The 23,965-nt window shown below is 58.5% G+C and overlaps 4 protein-coding genes across 17 annotated transcripts in view; 2 read left to right on the top strand and 2 right to left on the bottom strand.

Annotated features, from left to right (window-relative positions):
- Nucleotides 1-12,673, bottom strand: part of TRIM28 (tripartite motif containing 28) — a 35,018-nt gene extending 22,345 nt beyond the window's left edge. Inside the window, exons 1-2 of the mRNA XM_027619652.2 lie at nt 12,539-12,673; nt 3,844-3,988 (exon numbers count right to left, since the gene is read on the bottom strand). The gene's annotated coding sequence lies outside the window, so the exon portion shown is untranslated. The remainder of the gene's footprint in view (nt 1-3,843; nt 3,989-12,538) is intronic.
- ZBTB45 (zinc finger and BTB domain containing 45) lies at nt 11-6,406 on the top strand. Of its 10 annotated transcripts, XM_027619689.2 has the most exons (5): nt 162-786; nt 1,681-1,775; nt 1,993-2,053; nt 2,258-3,536; nt 4,578-6,406. In XM_027619689.2, exons 1-5 carry the CDS (start codon nt 748-750, stop codon nt 4,832-4,834), a joined length of 1,731 nt encoding a protein of 576 aa, XP_027475490.1. In that variant the 5' UTR covers nt 162-747; the 3' UTR covers nt 4,835-6,406. The 10 variants fall into 10 exon arrangements, with proteins under 10 accessions (XP_027475499.1, XP_027475493.1, XP_027475497.1 ...); XM_027619698.2 differs by lacking the exons at nt 162-786; nt 1,681-1,775 and adding an exon at nt 11-148; XM_027619692.2 differs by lacking the exons at nt 162-786; nt 1,681-1,775 and adding an exon at nt 11-148 and having other exon boundaries at nt 2,253-3,536.
- SLC27A5 (solute carrier family 27 member 5) lies at nt 6,570-14,203 on the top strand. 5 transcript variants are annotated; one of them, XM_027619668.2, is made up of 10 exons: nt 6,570-7,280; nt 7,963-8,172; nt 8,548-8,706; nt 10,597-10,721; nt 11,557-11,751; nt 11,835-11,925; nt 12,497-12,695; nt 12,932-13,029; nt 13,216-13,346; nt 13,429-14,203. In XM_027619668.2, exons 1-10 carry the CDS (start codon nt 6,602-6,604, stop codon nt 13,603-13,605), a joined length of 2,064 nt encoding a protein of 687 aa, XP_027475469.1. In that variant the 5' UTR covers nt 6,570-6,601; the 3' UTR covers nt 13,606-14,203. The 5 variants fall into 5 exon arrangements, 3 of the variants coding, with proteins under 3 accessions (XP_027475469.1, XP_027475470.1, XP_027475471.1); XM_027619669.2 differs by lacking the exon at nt 13,216-13,346 and having other exon boundaries at nt 12,932-13,001; XM_027619670.2 differs by lacking the exon at nt 13,216-13,346.
- Nucleotides 14,204-14,264: 61 nt separating this feature from the next.
- Nucleotides 14,265-23,965, bottom strand: part of LOC113936457 (zinc finger protein 28) — an 80,435-nt gene continuing 70,734 nt past the window's right edge. The window contains exons 13-16 of the mRNA XM_035724929.1: nt 22,930-23,124; nt 20,275-20,401; nt 19,835-19,951; nt 14,265-19,321 (exon numbers count right to left, since the gene is read on the bottom strand). Of these exons, the coding sequence (XP_035580822.1) occupies nt 17,868-19,321; nt 19,835-19,951; nt 20,275-20,401; nt 22,930-23,124 (1,893 nt within the window). The 3' untranslated portion in view covers nt 14,265-17,867. The remainder of the gene's footprint in view (nt 19,322-19,834; nt 19,952-20,274; nt 20,402-22,929; nt 23,125-23,965) is intronic.

Genomic DNA, 23,965 nt, shown 5'->3' with positions numbered 1-23,965 from the left:
CCGGAAGCGTGCTCTGACCTAGCGCTTCCCCACCCCACCGCGGCTGCAGACTTCGGTTCCGCCGGCGTCGCCCCCCGAAAGTGCGGCCTGGTCGGCGCCGAGCGGGAGCAGGCCACGTCCCGGCCGCGTGCCTGAGGAGGAGCCGGAGGTGGGGTCTGGCGGGCATCCCCCTGCTGCAGGGCCCACGGGCAGGCCGGGGCGTGCCAGGGGAGGGGCACCGGCGCTAGGCTTGGAGCGCACGCTGTGGACGTGAGGGGGCGCTGCCGGGTGGGGGCATGGCTCTGGCGATCGCGCGCCGGCGGGAAATACAGGCTGGCTGGCCGGGGTCTGGAGCGGGTGCAGCCCGGGCGTCTCAGAGAGGGCCTCTGGGTTCAGGGTAGGGCGCGAGCAATTGAGCAGAGTGTGGGAGAGGGTGCTTGGAGCAACGCGTGCGGCGAGGGCAAAGGCGTGGCAGCCAGAATGCGGCGCCATAGCCGGGGGCGTGGGCCTTTGTTCTGAGGCGCCGAGAAGGCCCTGCTGCGTCTGGACCGAGAGAGAAGAGACCGGGAGCAGGGCGGGGCTGGGTCGGAAGAGGCCGGCTTTAAGGGTACCGGTCGATGCGCGGGTTTCCGCCCCAGGCGCCCAGGCACGGATTTGAAGTTCCCTAGGCGGTGGGTGAATAAAGACGGGGAACGGCCTGTGGCATAGGTAACGGCACGTGCAAAGACTTGGCTTGTTTGAAGAATTGCCAAGAATTAATTCATCGCCATGGAGGGCTCGGAGCCCAGGAGGGTCCCGATCTGTCAGGTCTGAACAGGCTCCCTCTGGCGGTCGCGTGGGCAATAGGCCGGGGGGCGGGCATCCCAAGGAGATGGCTCCATCAGCCTCGGCCGGAGGTGCCGGGGCAGTGGCGGAGTGCGAAGTGATCTCAGGGTGAGATGTGGAGCACGCAAGAAAGGGAGGGGCTGGCCCCAAAAGAGGAAAGGCGATTTGGGCGTGAGGCACCGGAGGGGGGTGAGTCTGAGACCCCATTAGACCCGGAAGGTTAAGGGAGGCTGCGCTCCGGGGCTGTGTGACCCAGCCTCAGCCGGGCTGGTGGAGAGTGGGTGTCACGGTGCGTCCTGTGTCCCGACTGTGCTCCCCTAGACTGGAGGTGCGTGTGGGCTGGGTGCAGGATGAGCCAGGTACCCTATCTTTGTTTGAAAGACGGAACACTGAGTCCTAGTGAGCATGGTGCCTGCTTGGCGGGTGAAGTAGCAGAGCCGCTCAGATTCCCGGAGTTCCCTTCCAGTGTCTGAGGGTGGGCAAATTAAGTGGAATTAGGAGGTCAGAATTTTGACAAGAGTCATGCTGATACGGAGGCCACTGCTGCACCACCTTTGCCCTCCCGATCACACACCCTGCACGATCCACGCAAGCCCCCTCTCTATGCCACACCCACACCTCAGTGCCCTACAAGCCATATCGAGATTCCAAGAACACCAGGCTGCAAGAGGGACCTCCCTACCTGCGGTGCTGGGGTTGGCCAGAGACCACTTGCCAGGCTAGTGCCCAACTTACTCTCAACCCTTTGTGACTATGCACACCCTGAATCGCTTAGTCCAGGAGGCAGTCAGGGCGTGCCATCCCACCCCAAGAAGACCTCAGTATACACTAGTTAACATAACCCCATTCCAAGCCAACAGACCTGGGTCTCCACAGGACCTTGGATGCTCCAGGCTTAGGGGATGTGGCAAAGGAAGATCAAAAAAGAAGCTGCTTGGGGAGGAATCACAGCCAGCCAGGAAAGGGAGTGGGTAAGGTGTGGCAGCCAGTTCTGTAAAGGGGCCCCTGCAGTCTTCTCCACAGAGCTGCCCCCTGAGAGGGGTACTTGGGGAAGGTTTATGGATTTGGAATTCGGCGAAGGGTTGGTGGGTGGGCCAATATAGGGGAAGCTGAGCTCTGGACCCTCCCCTGGGGAGTAAGCAAGACTGGGAGGGAGGCAGAGCTTTGGTATTCCCAACCTTCTTCCAGGTGGTGCCCTGGGGGCTTCAGAGGTAGAGCTGCAGAGGTCCTGGAGACGGGGTGGTGTTTGGTGAGTCCTGTGTCCTGGGTATGGGAACAGAACTGCCAGAGGCCTTTTCGAGAGGGCTGAGGTTCGCAAAGCCTGGGGTTGTGGTGCGCCCGTGGGCCTTGTCCTGAAATAAGGGCTCAAGTGACAGAGACAGTGGGGCGGGGGAGGGGGGTGGATCCCGGGCTGACTTCCCTCTCCCCGCCCACATCCCCTCATCCAGTGCAGATGGCGGCGGCAGAGGCGGTGCACCACATACACCTGCAGAACTTCTCCCGCTCGCTGCTCGAGACTCTCAACGGGCAGCGGCTGGGCGGGCACTTCTGCGACGTGACTGTGAGGATCCGCGAGGCTTCGCTGCGTGCACACCGCTGTGTGTTGGCTGCTGGCTCGCCCTTCTTCCAGGACAAGCTGCTGCTCGGCCACTCGGAGATCCGCGTGCCGCCGGTGGTGCCCGCGCAGACGGTGCGCCAGCTCGTCGAGTTCCTCTACAGCGGCTCGCTTGTGGTGGCACAGGGCGAAGCCCTGCAGGTGCTCACGGCCGCGTCGGTGCTGCGCATCCAGACGGTCATAGACGAATGCACGCAGATCATTGCCCGCGCCCGCGCCCCGGTCCCGGGCGCGCCCGCACCCCTACCCACGCCGGTGCCCCCACCTCTTGCGCCCGCGCAGCTACGCCACCGCCTGCGCCACCTGCTTGCCGCGCGACCCCCGGGCCACCCCGGTGCCGCGCATAGCCGCAAGCAGCGCCAGCCAGCGCGCCTGCAGCTGCCCGCGCCCACTGCGCCCACCAAGGCCGAGGGGTCGGACGTCGACCCCGCCCTCCCGGCGCCCCCGGACGACGGCGGCGATGGCGACGAGGAGACCGATGACGAAACCGACGGCGAGGACGGCGAAGGCGGCGGCCCGGGAGAGGGCCAGGCGCCCCCTTCCTTCCCCGACTGCGCCGCCGGCTTCCTCACCGCCGCCCCTGACAGCGCGTGCGAGGAGCCGCCTGCACCCGCCGGCCTCGCCGACTACGGCGGCGCCGGGAGGGACTTCCTTAGGGGGGCGTCGGCTGCCGAGGACGTGTTCCCGGAGAGCTACGTGTCCGCTTGGCAAGATGAGGATGGCACCGCCGCGGAAGCCTGTGCCACCGAGACCCCGGCTCCGCCTGACTGCGTCCTGTCCGGATCCCGCGTCCCCGGCGTGAAGACCCCGGGGCCCCCAGTCTCGCTTTTCCCGTTTCATCTGGGCGCTCCTGGGCCACCTGCGCAACCTTCTCCCGCGCCCTCCGGCCCTGCTCCTGCACTCTCCTCCGCCTTCTACCCCGCGCTCCAGCCAGATGCGGCCCCCAGCGCGCCTCCGGGGGAGGCACCGGCCCCGCCCGCCGCTCCCGCCGTGGCCCCCTCCGCCACCCCTGCCCGAGCCCCGGGTGCCGCCGAGCCACCTGCCTATGAGTGCAGTCACTGCCGCAAGACGTTCAGCTCGCGGAAAAACTACACCAAGCACATGTTCATCCACTCGGGTGAGCCGGGATGGGTCTCTGAGCCCCTTGGTCATTGGAGTCAAGCCTGAGGGGGGACTGGGGACTGGGCAAGTGGGGTGGAGGCACTCATGCGGCTCTGATGCTCTTTCATAACCCCAGGGGAGCCTGGAAATTGAGCCCCAAGTGCGACGTGTAGGGGGGAGGGGAAGCCCCTCCACATGGAGAAGCAGGCACTCCTGCATCCCTTACCTCGATGTAGTGGTGCAGGGGGGAATCCTACCGCTGGGTTAAGGAGCAGGAACTTGCCCAGAGCTTTTGGGAAGCTGGAAGTGAAGCCTTTACTCACCGCGATGGAGCCTGGGATGATCAGGAGGAAAGGAGCCTTGGCAGGGATATATAGCCAGGTTGGGGAGCAGTGCTGCAGGGAGCCTCCTGGGTCTTCTGGCTGGCTGTGGGTCCGGTGGCTGGGACTGGATATGAGGGAGGGTGACCTAGGGAAAGCGTGCAGAGTAGGCAGAGACGTGCCCTGATCAGCGCTGGAGGACAGAGATGGGGCTGCATAGTGGGGACCCCGCAGCTGCAGAGGGAGGGAAGGGGAGCTCCTTGAAGACCATGGAGAGGTCCCCTAAAAACCTCAGCTGGTCTGGGAGGTGCTCTGCAGTGGCTGAGGGAGAGACAGAGAGTGCTAGGGTGGACCGGTGGAGATTGTGGAGCTAGGGCCTGAGGTGGTGGCTGGCAGGTCCTGGGTGTGTTGTGGGGTGTGTGGGGTTCTCCCTAGGGGCTCAGGTGGAGGACAGGGGTGTGGAATGTCAAAGACTGCTTGCAGGGCTGAACTGGATGTTGTTAGGAAAAGCAAAGATTTGGCTGGAAATCCTGTGGGAGTGGGAATGGTCCCTGTTGGGCAGGAAGGTCCGGGAGTGAGGGGTAGTCCGGGAAGGAAGGGAGTGTCCCTAATGGACAGGGGGATTCCGGGTTGATGGGCAGTCCCGGAGGAGAAGGGAGTCCCTGCCAGACAAAGATTCCCCGGGGCGGGCCCCTTCCCAGCTGACATACGTGCGCGGCATGCCCTGTCGCCCACAGGGGAGAAGCCCCACCAGTGCGCCGTGTGCTGGCGATCTTTCTCACTGCGCGACTACCTGCTGAAGCATATGGTCACACACACAGGCGTGCGCGCCTTCCAATGCGCTGTCTGCGCCAAGCGCTTCACGCAGAAGAGCTCACTCAACGTGCACATGCGCACGCACCGGCCCGAGCGCGCGCCCTGCCCCGCCTGCGGCAAGGTCTTCTCACACCGCGCGCTGCTCGAGCGCCACCTGGCCGCGCACCCCGCGCCCTGATCCAGTTCTGGGCCTGGCTACGCCCACCGCAGGATTGACCACGCTCCCGCGCAGTCGGCCACCCTCTGCCGGGTTAGGGACCTCCCGTGGAACTAGGCCACAACCACCGCGGGACCGGTAACATCCCTGCCTAGACGCCTGGACCACATTCCCACCACCAAACCACACTTTCCCCAGAGCGCAGGCCTTCCCTCTGCTTCCGCCCTTTCCCCCAGACCTGACCAGGGGTCCAGCCTGCCTTACTCCTCTCCTCCCTCGTACTTAGACCCTCCTGACGGTGGCAGGCTGGGGCTGGGTTTGGTCAGGGACCTGATCACCCCTGAGAACTGGATCATCTCCAGCCTAAACTCAGAGACCCTTGGGCCAGGCCCAAGATTTGTGGCTTGAGTGGGGTGGGTTCTGGAGCTGCTCCTCTGCCCCAGCGTCGAGCGGGGCATGATCCCTGGCTCCCCACCGTACCCCTTCCTCAGTCTGGTGTCTAGGGGGCTCAGGTGGACCCATCATGGACTGGGACAGGGCCTTGGGACTCCCGCTCTCTAATAAAGTACTGGGGCCATGGGTTCCAAACTCGGAAGCTGTGAGCTCCCAGACCCGTGCATTTCTCATCATCACAGAATGGTTGTGGGCCTGGGGGCTCAGTGCCCCCATCCCTGGGCAGCTAACCCTAACCTCCTGGGCTCCCTGGGCAGAGACAGGATGATCCACTTGGCCCCTCATGCCTCTGTTCTCCAGGAGGAAGTGGGATGTCCATGTGACTGGCACTTGACTCTTCTAGAGCCCTTGGTGCTATGGGGAGAGGTACAGGCCAGCCCTGAGGTGCATCTGGAAGAGGGAAGCCATATGTGGGAAAGATGCAGACTTCAAGGCCCTTCCTGCAGGAATCTCAAGGCCCTTTGGACTCTAGGCTTCCCCATCCCCATCCTAATGGGCATGATTGAGCACCTTACTTGGGTGGGGGGAGGGTGCCTAGGGAGTCTTTGAGGCCAGGCTGCCATGTGGGGATCTGAGCTCCAGGATGCCCACCCTGGCTGGTAAGTTCTGAAGCGTGGGGTGGGGGAGCAGGGCAAAAGGGGAGAAGCAGCCAGGACCCTTGGGCTGCTAACCAGGGGGCTGAAGGTACTGATCCCTGGTAGCAAACCAGTGTCACAAGACCCCGCATCAGTTTGGCTGCCAGCCCAGAAAGCAGCCACTCTTCTGCTTGCAGAGCATTGGTGGCACCTGACCCCGGGCACCCTGTCTTAAAGATTTGGAGCAGGTGGAGAGGGGTTTGAGCTGAAGACCTGCGGGCTCCCAGGTCGATGGCACCGCCTCTGAGCTTCCCCTCTGTGACTGCCTCCCAGAGGTGAAGGGCTCAGGCTTCCGGGCCCACCACTGAGAGACTGCCCTGCCCACGTTCCGGGCAGGGGGAGTTTAGCCTCCTGAACCCCGTGGATGCCAGGGGGTTGGGCCGACTCAGCCCAGCATGTGGGTGGGGGTGGGGACGTCAGAACTGGGTTTGAATTTAGTCACTGAATTTGTTCCTTCAACTATTTGCAGAGTGCCAGGCACGTACCTGGCTAGAGGTAGGCACAGTGAAACAAGTCGGGTTAAAAAGGGCTGGGGGGTGGAGTCCTGAGGCCAGAAGCATTGCTGTCCACACCTCCAGGGCCACCGTCAGGGGGTGGGGGTGGGGGTGGGGCGGGACTAAGGGTCAGAGATCTGGGCCAGGCAGCCCCTGGCAGAAGTTACTAGCAGTCTGGACACTTCCCCGAGGAGGGAGCGGGTGCCATGGGCATTTGGCTGCGACTAGCCTTTTTACTGTTGGTGCTGCAGGCTCTGGGGCAGCCTGCATGGCCTGCGGCTGTGGCCCTGGCACTGCGCTGGCTCCTGGGAGACTCCGTCTTCTGCGTGCTGCTCAGCCTGGCCCTGCTGGCGCGGCCCTGGCTCTGGCCCTGGAGGCCCCACTGGCTGAGTCTGGCAGCTGCGGCGCTCACGCTGGCTCTGCTGCCCGCACGGCCGCCCCCGGGGCTACGCTGGCTGCCTGCAGATGTGGCCTATATCGCCGGGATCCTCCGCCTGGGCCTGGTTGTCAGAGCGCGCATGAGACGCCGCCCGCCCGACACCTTTGTGGATACCTTCGAGCGACGAGCACGAACACAGCCGGGTCACACGCCCTTGGTGTGGAAGGGGCCGGGGAGCCGCTCAGTCACCTTCAGGGAGCTGGACGACAGGGCATGCCAGGCAGTGTGGGCCCTGAAGGCCGAGCTGGGCGGCCTCACGGGCTTGCTTGGCGGGGAGTCGGCCGCCTTCCTGGTCCTGGACGCCCAGACAATTCCGGCCTTGGGTTTGTGGCTGGGGCTGGCCAAGCTGGGCTGCCCAGTGGCCTGGATCAATCCACATGGCCGGGGAGCGCCCCTGGTGCACTCAGTGCTGAGCTCTGGGGCTCGGCTGCTGGTGGTGGACCCAGGTGAGGAACCTAGAGGCTAGAAGAGGCCAGGGGGTCCTGCTGGAGGGCTAGGCAAGGACATCCTTGCTTCCTACCTACCCTCACAGGCAATTATAGTCAAAGCTCAATTGCTGGAAAGTAATTTTGGGGGCACCAGAGGTTTTTTTTTTTTCCATGTTTGTTTCGATCCTTTTTTTTTTTTTTAAGATTTATTTATTTACTTTAGGGATGCCTGGGTGGCTCAGTGGGTTAAGCCTCTGCCTTCAGCTCAGGTCATGATCCCAGGGTCCTGGGACTGAGTCCCGCATCAGGCTCTGTGCTCAGTGGGGTACCTGCTTCTCCTGCTTGTGCTCTCTCTCTCTCTGTCAAATAAAATCTTTTTTAAAAAAGATTTATTTATGTTCGAGAGTGAGCGGGGGTAGGGGCCAAGGAAGAGGGAGAGAGAACCCTTGAGCAGGCTCCCCCCTGAGCGCAGAGCCCCATGCAGTGCTCTCAGGGTTCAATCCCAGGACCCTGAGAGCATGACCTGAGCTGAAACTAAGAGTTGGCTCAGCCTGACTGACTGAGCCATCCAGGCGCCCCTGTTTTAATCCTTTTTGCCAACAAATACTAACTATGGGGCTTTATCTTTGGGTCTCGGGTCTCCCCTCCTGACCTCAAATGTGGGCCTTTCCCCAATTTCTCTTCTGACCTGTCCCTGCAGACCTCCGGGAGAACCTGGAAGAGGTACTTCCCAAGCTGCAGGCAGAGAACGTCCGATGCTTCTACCTCAGCCATTCCTCCCCAACACCAGGAGTGGGGGCTCTGGGGCCTGCTCTTGATGTTGCACCCACCGACCCCGTGCCCACTGACCTACGTGCTGGGATCACACCACAGAGCCCTGCCCTGTTTATCTACACCTCAGGGACCACTGGTGAGGGTGCCCAGCAACCCCAGCCCTGACCTCTGAACCCTAATGCTGCCCTAACCCCAAGCTTGACATGTGCCTCAAACTTGACCTCTGAAACCCATCCTACCCTTTGATTGTGACACCTGGCCTGAACTCTGACCCCCAATGTGTTTTGACTGGTCAGTACCAGAACCTTGCCTCTGCCCAGTAAACAGCCACTGAAACCCTAACTGAGCTTTGGAATTTACCCTCTGAACCCCAAATCCAATTTTTCTTCCCCAAGCCCACCCACAAATCCCCATACTTGAACACCTCCTAAGATCCTCAAGCCCCTGACCACAGAGACCCACTCCTACGTGCTGGCCTTTCACCACCCACCCTTCCCACTCCATTCCCCAGGGCTCCCAAAGCCGGCCATTGTCACGCACGAGCGACTGCTGCAGATGTGCAAGATGCTGTCCCTGGGTGGGGTCACATCTGATGACGTGGTCTACACAGTCTTGCCTCTGTACCATGTGATGGGGTTTATCCTTGGGGTCCTCAGCTGCCTGGAGCTCGGTAAGCCCTTTTCTGAAGACCCCTCCAATCCACGGGACCTCCAGACTCCAAGTCAGGGTGGAGCTTTCAGGGTAACAAGGCCCCACAGGTTACCTAGCACCGAAGTTCTTACCTTTGACAAAGGACACACAGCAGCAGACCCCAAGGCTACTTGGGCAGAGACTTGATCACTTAGTCCCTAATGGCTTTGCTGTTGTCGGAAGGTGACAAGCTGATATGAGTGCTGGGACAGTCAGCGAGGGTTAGGTGTTCACCAAGCACTCCACTGGGCTATCTTCCTGGACACCTGACTAGAAATTCAGACTGGGAACTCTCCACTATTTTCTTTTCGAGTTTTTATAAAAAAAACTTTGAAAAACATACAAATTTCTAAATATTTCTACATGAATTCTCATGTACCCACCATCCAGCTTCAGCCACCATCAGCATTTTGCTTTCAAACATACACAGTACAGCAAAAGTAGAGAAAATAGTTTGATGAGGTCTCACATACCCTCACCCACCCTGGACAATTGTTAACACGTTGCCAATCTTATTTCATATGTATTCCCTTCTTTATTTCTCAATTATTTTAGAACAAATCCTAGACACTGTATCTTTTTGCTTGTAAGTATTCAGTATGTATCTCTAACATACAAGGACTTAAGAACTGTCACCATGGTGATATCACGTCTGACAAAATTCACGGTAACTCTAATATCATCTGATGCACAGGTCATGTTTGAATTCCCCCAGTGACATGTCTAAGTGTTTTTTGTTTTGTTTTGTTTTTTACAGTTAAAGTCCCCTCACTGTACTTGCTTGTTTGTTCTCTGCTCCTCTTTCCCCTGCATTTCTTGTTAGACTGGAAATTTCCCCTAGAGACGTTAGATTCAGTTCAATTATTGGTGGCAAGAACCTTGGTGGGATGCATTATACTTCCTAATACATCACATTGAAGGCAGCTCACAGCTGTTACCCTACCTTAGAGAGGCTCAGATGAATTGGGGAGCTGTGTGTATGTATGTACAGTTGACATGTTACATTAGTTTCAGGTGTACAATGGAGCAATTAGACAAATCTACACACTGGGGGGGCTTTAACTGGAAAACTCCCTGTCAACCTTCCCCCTGGTTTTACCAGCTCTTGAAGACCTTTCCTGAATCAGGCATTTCATCAGGGGTTGCAAACAAAGTTGTCACTTTCAAGACCAGCATCCATTTTCACATAGAAGGCATTGTATTTTACCTCCCTGCCAAAAATACAGCCTTGCTGTATTTTTGAAGACACACACTTGCTACCTCACCAGGCACACAAGCAATTGTCCCTTTGGGTGCAGGGATCGTAATATTTAGCTTGCAGGGTTTTGTTGAGGATTAGGGTTGAGGTAGGGAGAGTGCTTTCCACAAAGCCAGCTGCAGAGGAGGTGATCAGCTAAAAAAGGATCACTTTCCTGGAGTGATAAGTAGTGGCCTGTAAAATTTATTAATCCATGTGTCCAACCTTCGAGACATCCTTCCACCAACTCATGCATCCATCTACTAACCTACCTCCTCACCCACCCATCCATCTATGCCACCACCAATCCATCTGCCCACTCATCCACCTACTATCCATCTGCCCAGCTAGACATTCATAAAAGATTTATCATAATCAAGAATGATTAATATTCATAGCCCTTATTTAGCAGTGCTCACTTTGTACCAAGCATTGAGCTTGGTACACATTCTGAAGATAGGATTCAAACCCACGCCCACCTATGCTCTTCTCATGTGGGCAGTCCTAGCTGGGTCAGGGACACACAGATGAGCTCCAAATCCTGTGCTTTAAAGGGCCACAGTTAGGTGATCAAAGCAGCTTATCACAGTGGCATGGAAGCATGACCTGAAACCCTTTCCTCTCCCCACTCAGGAGCAACCTGTGTCCTGGCCCCCAAGTTCTCTGCTTCCCACTTCTGGGATGACTGTCGGCAGCATGGTGTGACTGTGATCCTGTATGTGGGTGAGGTCCTGCGGTACCTGTGTAATACTCCACAGGTGAGGGGCTAAGATTAGGGCTCCGTGGTGAACACCTCAGATATGATCCTAGATGTCATCTCAGGTAAAGGTTTCAGAGAGATTCAGGTACAGGACTCAAGCAAGGTCCCTTAGGTAAAACACCCCAGGCAATAGCCACAGTTAACGCATCCCACACAAGGTTTCCAATCATGGCTCCTATGATGATCAGCAGTGCTACCTTGGGCAGGTGACTTCACCTCTCTCAGCCTCAGTGTCCTCATTTGGAAAATGAGGATCTATTATCCTCAAAGGGGGTATTTGTGAGAATAAAACATATATAAAGTGCCTAGAACAAAGGGTGATTCGGGGTAAACTCACTAGATGTGAACTTATCAGCAATGAGGTATGGATCACTGATAAAATGCTTCAGGTAACTACCTCCAGGTGAGGCCCCCAGGTGTCTCCCCAAGGTGAAACTTCAAGTCACTCCCCAGTTTACCTCCAGTTAAAGGCCCCTAAGTAACCCCTCCAGGTAACCTCCCCCCAGGTAAAAGTTCCAGATACTACCCCTATATAAGATCCCAGATATTTCCTCTAGGTAAGCCCTGGATAAGGCCTCCAGTCACCCCTAGGTATCCCTTCAGGTAAGGCTTTTAGGTAACTTACCCCCAGGTAACCTCTGTAGGTAACCCTCCAAGTACAGACTCCAGGTAACTACTCTCAAGTAAGAACCCTTGGTAGACTACCTAGGTATAGATGCCCCCCCCCCCCATCACCTCCCAGGTAATTCCTCAGGTAAAGACGAAGAGATAGCCTTCGTAGGTAAGGGTTCTAGGGCACACTCCTGTTCACCCTTCTCGGGATGTCCCTGCAGCGACCAGAGGACCGGACACATACAGTCCGCTTGGCAATGGGCAATGGACTCCGGGCAGAGGTATGGAAGTCCTTCCAGCAGCGCTTTGGCCCCATTCGGATCTTGGAAAGCTATGGCTCTACAGAAGGCAACATTGGCTTCGTCAACTATCCAGGGCGCTGTGGGGCCCTGGGCAAGATAAGCTGCTTGCTTCGAGTGAGTGGGTTCGATGGGACAGTGGCCCTGATTGAGGCTGAGCCCACAGGACCTCTACTGACACTTCCCTACCCTCCACTCAGATGCTGTCCCCCTTTGAGCTAGTACAGTTCGACACGGAGGCCGAAGAGCCTGTCAGGGACAATCAGGGATTCTGTGTCCCTGTGGGGCCAGGTACAAGGGTTGGGAAACCTCCCCTGGGTGTGGGAAGGGCGGGGGCCATCTGCCCCTTGGCTGGAACAAGCTGCCCAAAGCCTTGAGGTCAGTGCCCAGTGGTGGTGGCTGCTGCCCTCACCTCGTCTGACCACTGCCTGGGACCCTCTGCCTCGCTGCCTTCTCAGCTCTGCCTGGCTCCTCTGCCTCAGCCTCTTGCTCTGCTGGGTCTCTGGGTGTCCATTTGTGGGAGTCATGTCCTCCGGGGCATCAGCACCTTCTCCTAGGGTCGTCCCTCCTGGGGCCACGCGCGGTCTTGGCCATATCTCTTTCTTCCCACCACCACTTGTCTCTGTCCCGTGTCCTTCCCTTGTAACCCTCTTTCTGTTTCTAGTGGGCCCCCCAATGTTGCCTGTCTCCCAGCCTGTCTCCCCCTCCCCCCCATCTTTATCTCTAGGTCTCTCTCTGTCTCTTCTTCGGCAGGCTCTCGGTGATGAAGAGTCCACCATGGTCGGGAACCTCCGGCCGGGGGCTAGTGGGGTGTGCGGTTCTCGGCCATGGCTAAGGCCCTGATTCCAACTCCCACCCCCAGGGGAAGCGGGGCTTCTGTTGTCCCAGGTCTTGAGCCACCAACCTTTCGTGGGCTACCGCGGGGCGCGAGAGCTGTCGGAACGGAAGTTGGTGCGGAATGTGCGGCGCAGGGGTGACGTTTACTTCAACACCGGCGACGTGCTGACCATGGACGAAGAAGGCTTCCTTTACTTTCGCGACCGCCTCGGGGACACCTTCCGGTCGGGTCCCGGCCGGGACTGGGAGAGCGGGTGGCAGGGGCTTCCTGGTCCTCTGAGGGAGCCGGGCTGAAGAGGCGGGACTTCCGGGCCCGGGGGCGTGGCCTCTCGAGCCTGAAGGGGCCGGAGTTGGGCAGAACCACCTATCAGATCTTGCAGGGGGAGGGGCTTGGCGGGCAAGAGGCGGGGCCTCCGCTTTGCCACGGTTGCGTTCACTAGCATTGGATTCGACCACACAGATGGAAAGGTGAGAACGTGTCCACGCGGGAGGTGGAGAGCGTTTTGTCACTCGTGGACTTCCTGCAGGAGGTGAACGTCTACGGTGTGTCTGTACCAGGTGTGGAGGATCTGCCTCATCTTAAACCTCCAACGGCTTTGTGGGCAGAGGGGTGTTATGTTACCCAGATTTTACAGGTGGGGGAGCTGTTGGGGTACAGCCAGTGAGCAGAGGTGGGCCAAGTGAGAGGGTCAGCCATGGGCACCGTGAGTTGGGTGATCCGAGAATGACTGGCGTGTTCCCCAGGCTGTGAGGGCAAGGTGGGCATGGCTGCCGTGCAGCTGGTCCCCGGCCAGACCTTCGATGGGCAGAGGATGTACCAGCATGTCCGCACTTGGCTCCCTGCCTATGCTGCACCCCATTTCATCCGTATCCAGGTGAGCTCAGGGTGGCACAAGTAGGTGGATGGGAGGTCTTGGCCAGGGCCTCACAGTCGGGTTATGCTTACTGCCCCTGCAGGACACCCTGGCAATCACAAGCACATTCAAACTGGTGAAGTCACGTTTGGCGCGCGAGGGCTTCAATGTCGGCATCATTGCTGACCCCTTGTTCATGTTGGACAACCAGGCCAAGGCCTTCCGGCCCCTCACGGTGGACATGTACCAGGCTGTGTGCAATGGAACTTGGAGACTCTGACCATTTGGCCAGTCCCCAGGACATCTGAAGTGGTAGTGCCCAATGCTGACTACTACCACTCCCATTTGCAGGGTCACCTCCCCCTACCCCAAACCTGCTGAGGATCATCATGAATCCTAGCCTGGCCATAACCCCCGTTGCAGAGAGTGAGATGATGCTAGGCCCCGTAACGGAGTGAGAATAAACTTGGACGTGTACACAGATGTCTACGCGTGTAGGGGCCAAGGGCAGGCAGCCCCAAGATGGGCCCCTTTGGCATAAAGATTATTTTGTGTTAAAAGCAATAAAAACCCAGCAGATTCAGAAGCTCTTTACCTACCCCACAGATAACTACATAATGACAGGGAGGAATTTAGCAAGACCTCTTTTATCAAATTCCTGTGTCCTCTTGTTTCTGAATGGCCCAAAGACCGTTTGTTTACCAAATATTTACTCTTTCATTTTCCTTTAAATTACATTATTTCCTATTGAATTCCCGGACATCTATACTTTTCTCAGTTCAGTATGACATGTACACCTCATTTTGCCTGTCTTTGGAATTTTATGGCTGTATGTATTCCCCATATGTACCAAATTAAATTTTATTTTCTCCTGTTAACATGTCTCATGTCAATTTGATTCTTAGTCAAGCCAGAAAGACCTTGAAGGGCAGAAGAAATTCTTCCTCCCCAACAGTGGCTGGAGATACAAGCAAGGAACTCAGGGCTTAGTGCCTCCAGAGACCTTACTTCAGGGTCCCCCATCTCCCCACCAGCCTTAGGGAATGGCTCTGTCTAGGCAAGGCCACCAGTGAGGGAGGAGCCAGTAGCCTCAAAGTCATTCCAGGATTGAGAGATGAGGTTCACTCTATCTATAGGTCTTCTTGTGGCCCCTGATGGGCTGACCCCAGGCCACCAGATGTGGATATGGTTGGGAAGGTGTAAGGAGAAGTGCCATCGTGGTGATATGACAAGGCACTGAACTAAGCTGAGAAGGAGCAGCAGCACGTAACTGGGAAAGAGTGTCTTTGGCAGACAGCATCTGCAAAAGCCCTGATGCGAGTCCTGTGGGGAGGGGTGTGGAGCAGATCAGAGCCCTCTGGAAGATGAAATCCAGTGTGCTAGGGGCCAAAAGAGCCCTCCAGGCATTGTGTGAACTGTAGGCAGGAGCATGCTTTTGTTGGTTTCAGGAAAGTGTTGTGCACTGTCAGGGGCTTTAAATGTTATTTGATCACTATGGAACTATAGTCTGTGGGCCAAGGGAAAGTGAGTGTCAAAGGCTTTGGAAGTATAGTCCTCAATGTCTCAAGAATCAACAGTGCTTCCACGGGAATTAGGATAAACACAGATGGCACTGAACCTCTGGGAAGTGCAATCCACCCCATGTCAGGGGCTACAGGTGCCGCCCAGGCATCTTAAGAGCTGGAGCCCTGGAAAAGGGGAATAACACGTTAATCCTCAGTGGTCTGTGCTCTCTCCATGGCAGGAATCGCTGCCTGCACATTACAGATGTTGTAGGCTGGGGCACAAGGCTGGGGTACACGTGGGTGTGAAGACTGAGACGTAGGCCTTGAGAGCTCCAATACCAGAAGTGACACCTGGGTCATTGTGGGAGCTGTTAGGTAGAGGCCAGTGATCACGAAAACTCTCTGGTGTGTAGCCCAAGCAGGCTCAGAGGACAGGCTGCTAGTTTTCAAGCCCTCTGGAGTTCTGCAGCATAAGCCTGCAGGGGCCACCCTCCACTTGCCCCAGCGCCGACTCTGTATGTGGCTCTCACCAGATCGAAGTCCACCCATTCCCATCCAACCCTAGCTTCAGAATGCCATCGCCTGACACCTCCTACTCCATCCTCATACTTGTAGGTTTATGTTCTAAACATACTCTTCCCTGTTGTTTCAGTGGCTTTCTGAACTAAGTGAGATGTGTGTTCAGTCCATCTTGACCTAGAAAGCCAGGGAAACTTTTACACTCACAGTCTGCTCAGGGTTAAGAGCAGCCTAGCGGGAAAGAGCCCAACATGACCACAGAAGTTTGGAGGAGGGCAGTGCAAGGCCAAGACGTGGGGAGAGGCAGGTGATCATAGTTGCTGTTTCCATGGGGTCAAGGTGGGAGCCACTGACCAGTCCTGGGAGAGGTGGCCTTGAGGGTGGAGGAAGTGAAGGGTAGCAGAAGCCAACCACACAGACGGGAAGGAGACTGGTGGGGAGATGGGAGAGGGCATCAGTCTCTGCTCGAGGGTCAGGAAGACTCAGGTTGGAAACTGGACTCCAGAGCTTCAGTAAAAGACACAGAAAAGGTCGAACATGACTTGTTGAGTACCCACTTGGTGTTTGACAGATGCCCTTGATCCTGAATCCCATGGATTTCCCAAAACAGGTCTCGATCAGTTAGAGCGGGGGTTTGTCTGCATTTCACAGCTGTGGGGACTAAGGCTCTGACCTACTCAAGGCACCCTCACGGACGTGAATCTGGGGGAAGATGGGATGGGGATAAGGCCAGAGTGTGGACCAGAGCAGAGAGAGGGGAGTCCAGGAGGGGTGGACAGTGGCTCAGGGTAACAAGAATTCTGGTTCAGTGGACCTGTACTCCAAGGATCATGGGGAGCCAGTTCCAGCAAGACACCTCTCACTGCCCCATCTCCCCTCTTTGTAGGACTTGTGCGGTTCCAGAGATAGAAGATAGGTCTCCACCTGCTAGCAGGTGGAGAGTGGGGGAGACATGTCTTTGCTCATTCTGTAGGACAGATGGCTACCAGACCTTGGAGGTGATGGGACGAGAGCACCCCCTTGTCTCAGGCAACCGAGCCTGGATCTACAAAGATGCATCTCATGGTAGAGCTGACACTTGGGGCGTCCTCAGGATGTCTACATTGCTGAAGTCTCCGAGCAGACTCCCACAAACCTCTGGCTACCATGAAGAAGAGGTGTCCCAGCCCCTCATTGGGGGACAGGCAAGCAGCAACTCTGCCCTGCTTTGAAGGACCTGCACTGAAGCCAAGGCTTCAAAGCTCTGGGATGATGACACTTAGGACTGTGCCGTTAAACCCTTCTGAACCATGACCTGGAGGCTGGGAGGGGAGGCTGAGGCTGTGGACTTCCACAGTGCTGTGCAAGGATTTACACAAGGTGCATCCATTCCAACTGCTAATTTTTGCTCTTTCTTTTTTGTTCCCAAGTAGAGAGACCACTAACATCCCTGGGTGTGAGGACTGACGGCAGGACGGGCCCTGGCCTGTGAGGGCCACGGGGAGAAACAAGGAGTCCCATGTGGTCTCCTCCAAACCTGTTGTCACGATCACCTCTCGTCAGGGCGGGGGGAATATAAAGGCTCCGGCAGCGGTGCCTTTGGTAACGGGACGTGGCCAATGCTGAGGCTTGGATGAGAAAGCGAATGAAAGAGCATGGCTCAAGACCTATCAGTCTTCATGCCTGTCTCCCTCTCCCCACCCCAGGGACCGCCCCCTCTGCTTGGCCCACCCACTGTGGGACTGCCACGAGCGGGCAGGCAGGCCTGGCATCACCCAGCTCTCACACTGGCAGACCCGAGCATGGCGGTTAAAACCCCGGGGGCAGACTGGTGAGCTGTCTGGATGCTGGGCCTGTGGCCTGGATTCAAGTCCTGGCTCTGCTGTGTACAACTCACATCCCCTCTCTCCGCCTCCATTCCCTCATCTGAGGAGTGGGGATACCAGCCACAGCAGCCACCTCACAGGGCTGGCAGCTGGCACACGCTGACCCTTAGCAAGATCCTGCCTGTCAGGATCCCTCTGTAGGCCTGAATCTCTCTCCCTCTCTCGTCGGTTCTTTCCCCCAGAGGTGGAAGCTAAGACAGAGCCCAAGGCCAACACCTGGCCCCCACATGACCTCCTAGCCACTGGGTCCGCTCTCAGGAGGCCCTGGAGGAAGCGAGGTCTTGGAAGAGTACCCGGAGGGTCGGCCTGGCGGCCAGTTTGTGCAGGGACAGGGGAAACTTCTAGGACTGCCTCCCCAGCGTTCCAGCAGTCCCCCTCCTCACCTGAGCACCCACAGTCATAACAGGCACGAAACGGCACTCTACTGCCGAGTCTCTGCCCTGCCCAAGTCCCAGCGTCCAAATGGGGGGAATGTGCCCCTGCGAGATCTGCAGGCTGACCACTTAGGGTTGGAGTGAGCCGTAGCTGAAATGGCAAACGTCGTCACCATGTGCAGACGGACCGACAGTGCACACACGGATCTTCTCCAAGATGTGGGTATGCAGGGAACGTGGGTGTTTTACGACAAGCCTGGGAAGGCTGGAGCTGTGAACTCAGGCTTCAGCAGGCTTCGAAACTGCGGCTGGACCTGAGGCAGAAGTGGACCCCGCTTCCCTCCCCAGTGAGCCCTCTGATGACACCACGGAAGAAGGCCTGGCCTGGGGGGTCAGGCCTGCCCCACGCCGGGGTCTGCGCACAGGTTTCTCTCCCGTGTGGATCCTCTGGTGGTGGAAGAGGGCCGGGCGCTCGCGGAAGGCGCGGCCACAATGTGCGCACACAAAGGGCTTCTCACCCGTGTGGATGCGTCGGTGGCTGAGCAACACCGCGCCCTTGGCAAAAGCCTTCCCGCAGTCCCCGCAGCGGAAGGGCCGCTCGCCCGTGTGCAGCAGCTGATGCTGCGTGAGGTTAGAGCTGTGGCTGAAGGCGCGGCCACACTGTGCGCAGGCGAAGGGCTTCTCGCCTGTGTGCACACGCTGGTGATTGGAGAGTGAGGAACCCTGGCTGAAGGCGGCACCACAAAGGGCACAAGTATAAGGCTTCTCCCCTGTGTGCATGCGCTCATGCTGAATGAGGTGTGAGTTGCGGCAGAAACGGCGGCCACACTGGGCACACGCGTAGGGCCGCCCGCCTGCATGGATCTTGCGGTGCTGGCTGAGGTTGGAGCCGTGGCTGAAGGCCTTGCCACACTCACTGCAGCGGAAGGACTTCTCGGCTGTGTGTATGCGCTGGTGCCTCACCAGTGAGGAGCTATGCCGGAAGGCCTTGCCACAGGCCGGGCACGCGTAGGGCGTCTCACCACTGTGGATGCGCTGGTGCTGCGTCAGGTGCGACGTCTGGCTGAAGGCCTTGCCGCACTGCGCGCATTCGTATGGCCGCTCTCCAGTGTGTGTGCGCAGGTGCTTGAGCAGGTCCGAGCTCTTCACGAATACTTTGTTGCACGCCCTGCATTCGAAGGGCTTCTCCCCGGGAAGGAGGCCAGGGCCTGGGTGGAGGGCCTTGCCCAGCTGATCCCAGGTTGGGGACTTGTGGGTATCAGGGAGTCTCTGAGGCACCTCGGGAGCCAAATCCTTTCTTCCTTCCCCGCTAGCATGACTAACCTCAAGTACTGAGATGCTTGGGAAGACTCTGTGGGGCGCTGCCCACGAGTATGGCTTCTGCCTCTGGGATGCCCTCTGGTGTTTAGCTGGTTTGCGACCTTCTATTATGGCCAACTCCCTGGTTTGGCCATCCTGGTTAGTCCTCAGTGGGGAGGTCAGCCGCAGACTGACACTGGCCTCCCCACCGCCAGGACCTAGCAGGAGCCGTTCCCAGTAGATTACAGACACCCCTGTGGGTTTTTTCTCCTGAGAGGGGGAGGTGCCCCGCCAGCCCTCCAGGCTTTTCCCACGCTCACAGATGCCAGCAAAGGGGAGGACCCTCGTAGGTGCTGGAGGGGAGCCGTCATGGAAGGCCCCTGGCAGTTCTGCTGCTCCTGGAACAACCCTGTCGTATGCCAGGTGACGGGAACCTGAAGGCACAGAAATGGTAGACCCTGGGTCATGCTGGCCGAGACGGGATGACCGGGGCAGGCCTAGCGGTCAGACAAAGGGGATGCCAAGGACCGTGTGCGAGCTGGGGAGGAAAGCAGCAGCCAGACCAGTGTGCGTCATTCCCTTCTGTCTCGGGGGACTCCTCCAGCCTCCTTTTGCTCCTTACACGGATGGCTACCTGCCGCTATAGGCTTTACTCACAAACTCTGTTTCCCCGCTGCCTCTCCCCTAGCATGGTCAACTCCATGAAAGCAGGACCAGGAGCGTCCTGGTAAAGGCTGTGCCCCGGTGCCCGGAATGGGGTCCCACGGGAGCTCCCCCTTGGTGGGCGAGCCAAGGCCAGAGCCTCCAGGAGGGGCTGACGGTAGAAGGAGAACAGGACGGAGTCAGGTGGGAGGCAAGAGATGAGAGTGTCCAGGAAGGCAGGGAAAGGGGGACAGAAGCCTGGCCGCCGGTGGGCCCAAGCTCACACCCTCTGAGTCCCCACTCACCAGGGCTGGGCTTCCTGTGAGCATTCCTGGCTGGCGTCGCAACTGTCCCACCGAGAACCCAGGGCTCCTCGCCACGCTCAAGCTGGATGACTACCCGGGGTCTTGAGGCAGAGAGTCCTGTGAGAAAAGACAAGCAAGTGAGGGGCCAGGCCCAGCACAACAGAGGGCAGGAGTCACGACTTTATGGGACATAGATGGTGTCATCCGTGCACCCAAGAAGACCACACCACAGGGCAGGACTCACAGGAAAAGCGCAATGGTCCCTGTGAGGAGAACCGTGTTGGCAGCAGCAGATGAAAGGGGCCGAGGCCGAACACAGAGGCGCCACGGCGGCACAGGGACACTCAGCCAGCTGGTGTGAGGCTGCTCATAGGCCAACAGGAGATATGGGGTTAGTGCTGGCAACAACTGAGCCTCCCGTGGAAAACCCAGGGCCTTACCCAGCGAGGCCACAAGTGTGAAGTTCTCCAGCATCACGTGGCAGTACAAGGCCCTCTGGGCTGTGTCCAGGAGCTCCCACTCCTCCTGGGAGAAGTACACGGCCACATCCTCAAAGGCCATCAGGCCCTACAACAGCGGGCAGGGGAAGATGGACACGGTCTAAGCTATGGCTCTAGGACCCAGGACCCACCTCCCCGTCCCAAAGGCTGCCTTTCCCCATGTCCCTCAGAGGCTTACCTTCCCCCCCCCTCCCCGCCCCCCCAGGCTCTGCAACTCTGCAGACGAAACTTCTCTCCTCTCCCCTACACCCTACCTGTCCAGGGCACAGATGCCTTCTCGGCCTCTCCACTGGCCACTCACACAAGGCAGCCAGAGCAAGCTCACGGCCTTCAGATGGCTGCCACCCCAAGGGCAGGCCCAGGTGCCCACCTGTGCTCCAGCCTTTGCACAAACTGACCCTCCCCAGACATGCCCTTAACTGTTCCTGTAACGAGCAGTTGTACAAGTCCCAGCTATGGACCTGCCCAGGCCTGGAGGGACGCCCCCTTCTGCTGAACTTGCCTGACATCCCAAGGCTGCTCCTCCAGCATGAAGGACTGGCTGGCTGATCCCCTCCAGTCACTACAGGAGGGGGCCCAAGGATCTGGTGAGCACACAGGAAGCCAGTCTCCTCCTCCCTCCGTAACCACGCCCACCCCTCCCCCCATTTCCCTGGCCAAAACCCTGCCTTAGGCCGCTTGACTTCCTCCCAGAGCCCCAGGGGCTACCAGCCTGTCTTCACCTCCCTGGAGTGCTACCCATCCCTGGCTGAGTCCACAGGATTCCTTCCTCCTCAATGTGATTCCCAGGCCCTGCCGGCTCAGAATATCAGGACTGTGTCCTCGGACATCTGCAATTCCAGGTCCACGTGATACCTCCACTCCGGGACAGCACAGATTCCCTGATCTTACTCTGAAGCCTGCTTTCCCTTCAAATGCCTGTGTCCGTCTACAGCAGTTCTGTTCTTCTGGGTGCTCAGGCCAGAAAACCTGGCACTGTGCTCCACTCGGGCCACTGGCTCCCACGCCGCACCTGAGACATCAGATCTCTCCAGAATCCGACCACTTTCCCCATCTCCACTGGCCCGGTGTGCCGCAGGTGCCGTCTTCCGCCACCTGGGCTGTGGCAGCGCCCGGCCCCTGCACACGGCCACCCCCGCTCTGCGTCGTTTCTCCGCCAAGCAAACCGTGGGATACTTCTAAAGACCCTAACTTAAAGCACGTCCAGTCTCTGTTCGAATCCTCCCCCGGCTCCCGACACAACTCCTCAGCCTGCCATTTCTCCCCCGTGCTCACGTCGGGAAGCTCGGTTCCCGAAGCACCTAGGCTCCGTCTCCCCTCCCCGCTTTTGCACGTGCGGGACCCTCCGCTCGGAACTTCCTTCTACACCTCACTCCCTTGGCTGCCCGAGGTGGGGATCTCACACGTGCACGCTCCACTGGCCTGAACGCCGGGGCCCAGGACGAACCGACAGGGGAGACAGGACGTTCGGGTAAAGTCCCTCCCTGAGCCGAGACTCGGGTCCCTCCCGGGCGGGATCTAGCTGGCTGGGGCGGGAGGGGGTCTCACGCTTCCTCCACTCACCTGCGCCGGGTCCGTCAGCGCCGCGGTCGCCATCAGAACGTGTACTTGCGGACGCGCAGAAAGCGACGGCTACGCGGACGTCCGGCTCCGGGCCTCAGTCTCTCCGCCGTCTGGGGCACAGACGCCCAGGACGCCGTCTCCCCGGCCGCCCGGGGGTCGGAGAGCACGTGACGCGGGGCACCGCCCCACAGCCCCGCGGGGCGGCCCGGGCTACACCCGGAGAAACCGAGGCTCGGCGGGCGCGACCGTCGCCGGGGACCACGGCGTGCGCCTAGCGGCCCTCCGCTCGCGCCCTCGTCGCGGCCCTCGCCCGGCTCTCCGAGGCTCCTGGAAGGCCGACCCGGACCCGCCGCGCTCCAGTGCCCAACACCGGTGTGGCCCCACGCCCCGCAGCGAAGTGACAGTCCCGGACGCCGGAAGTCCAGCCCCCGCAAGCCCTCGCTGGCCCAATGCGCGCCGCGGACGCACGCGCGGCGCCTTCTGGGAAGCGTAGTTCCCGCCCGCCCTGCGGCCGGGTGGGCGGAGCCCTTTCCGACGTCCGTGGCCACGGCCCGGCGGCTCCGCGCAGCGCGCTGGGAAATGGAGTCCCGCGGGCGCGCCCCCGCGTCCGTGGGCCGGTGCGCCTGAGGCGGGGAGTCGCCTGGCTGGGCGTCCTCCGCTCGGGGTCCCGGGAGCCCGGCCTGCACCCAAGCGGCCCCGAGGCTAAACGCCGGACTCGCAGAAGCGGAAGCGGCTGAGGTCCCTGGAGGCGACCCCAGCCTGGGGCTTTAAGGACAAAGCCCAGTGGGAGGGGCGGGCTCAGACCGGTGGCGCTCGGGCGGCGAGCCCGGGAAGGCCGACCCCAGCTCCGCCTCCGGAGGCCTGTGCTCGGGTGTGGCCTCTGTGTGGCCTGTGAAGGGTGGACACCAGTTTGGCAGCCCCTACACCCAGAGGTGCAAGCCCCCAGCCTCAAGTTTGCTTGAGTCTGAGTTGTTCTCCGAGACGTCCCTGAAGCACCTGTTTCCCTTGCTAAACCGGCCGCGCACCACGTACTTTCCCAGATTTGCTCGTCTTGGGTCGTCTAGGTGTTGCGGGCACATCACGGTATCGATTCCTGGGTCCTTTCTCCCTGGGACAACCTGAGTGTCTGTCGCACATAAAAACCAAAGGAAAGGCGGTCTCAATGCCCTCGGACGACCGCTGGCGCAGAGTAAGAGAGTTCCCTTTGTTGCTCCACGGTGAGGGTTGCTGGTTTTTCAGGGTCCTTCATCTTCATTCACAGGTGGTACGATAATGTTCCCCAGTGCCTGTTACCCACTGTTTTAAGGAAGTACGGAATTAATCTGTGTCACGTTCGTTCATTCTTTCTGCCTGCCTTCCTCCCTCCCTCCCTCCTTATATAGGCACCTATCTCAGCCATAACTGTCCTTAGAATGCAAATCCTCGAGATGCACGAGAGCACATCAATTTTGGAATATTCGTGTGTAAATATTGCTCACTTTGAAAGAATTTAAGAAAATCTAATATATTAAACTCGTGATTTAACCAAAAGCTTGGAGACATTAATATTTCAGGCACTGTTTGAATGTTTGGAGACACTTAATTTCTTAAAACTTCTTATTTTAAAATTATCCCTATAGGGGCGCCTGGGTGGCTCAGTCGTTAGGCGTCTGCCTTCGGCTCAGGTCATGGTCCCAGGGGCCTTGGATGAAGCCCCGCGTCGGGCTCCCTGCTCCGCGGGAAGCCTGCTTCTCCCTCTCCCACTCCCCCTGCTCGTGTTCCCTCTCTCGCTGTGTCTCTCTCTGCCAAATAAACAAATAAAATATTTAAAAAATAATAAAATAAAATTATCTCCATAATGTGTAATTAGACCAGAGGGATCTTGATTGCCTGATATTTAGAGAAATGCTAATTGTTTGATAAATTCATAAATTAATGAATTGGAAATGAAATAAAAATGGCAACAAGTCTTCCTCTGTACACAAAATAGCTCCACATCCCCGGCTCCAATGTCCCCTGAACAAGACTGTACTGCGGGGTAGGGGTGGGGGCAAAGGGGGCTGTTGTCTGGGGCAGGTGGTTGGACCCT

This window comes from Zalophus californianus, chromosome 17 (genome assembly GCF_009762305.2).
Source record: "Zalophus californianus isolate mZalCal1 chromosome 17, mZalCal1.pri.v2, whole genome shotgun sequence".
Lineage (NCBI taxonomy): Eukaryota > Metazoa > Chordata > Mammalia > Carnivora > Otariidae > Zalophus > Zalophus californianus.
This window is presented reverse-complemented; position numbering and strand designations above follow the sequence as displayed.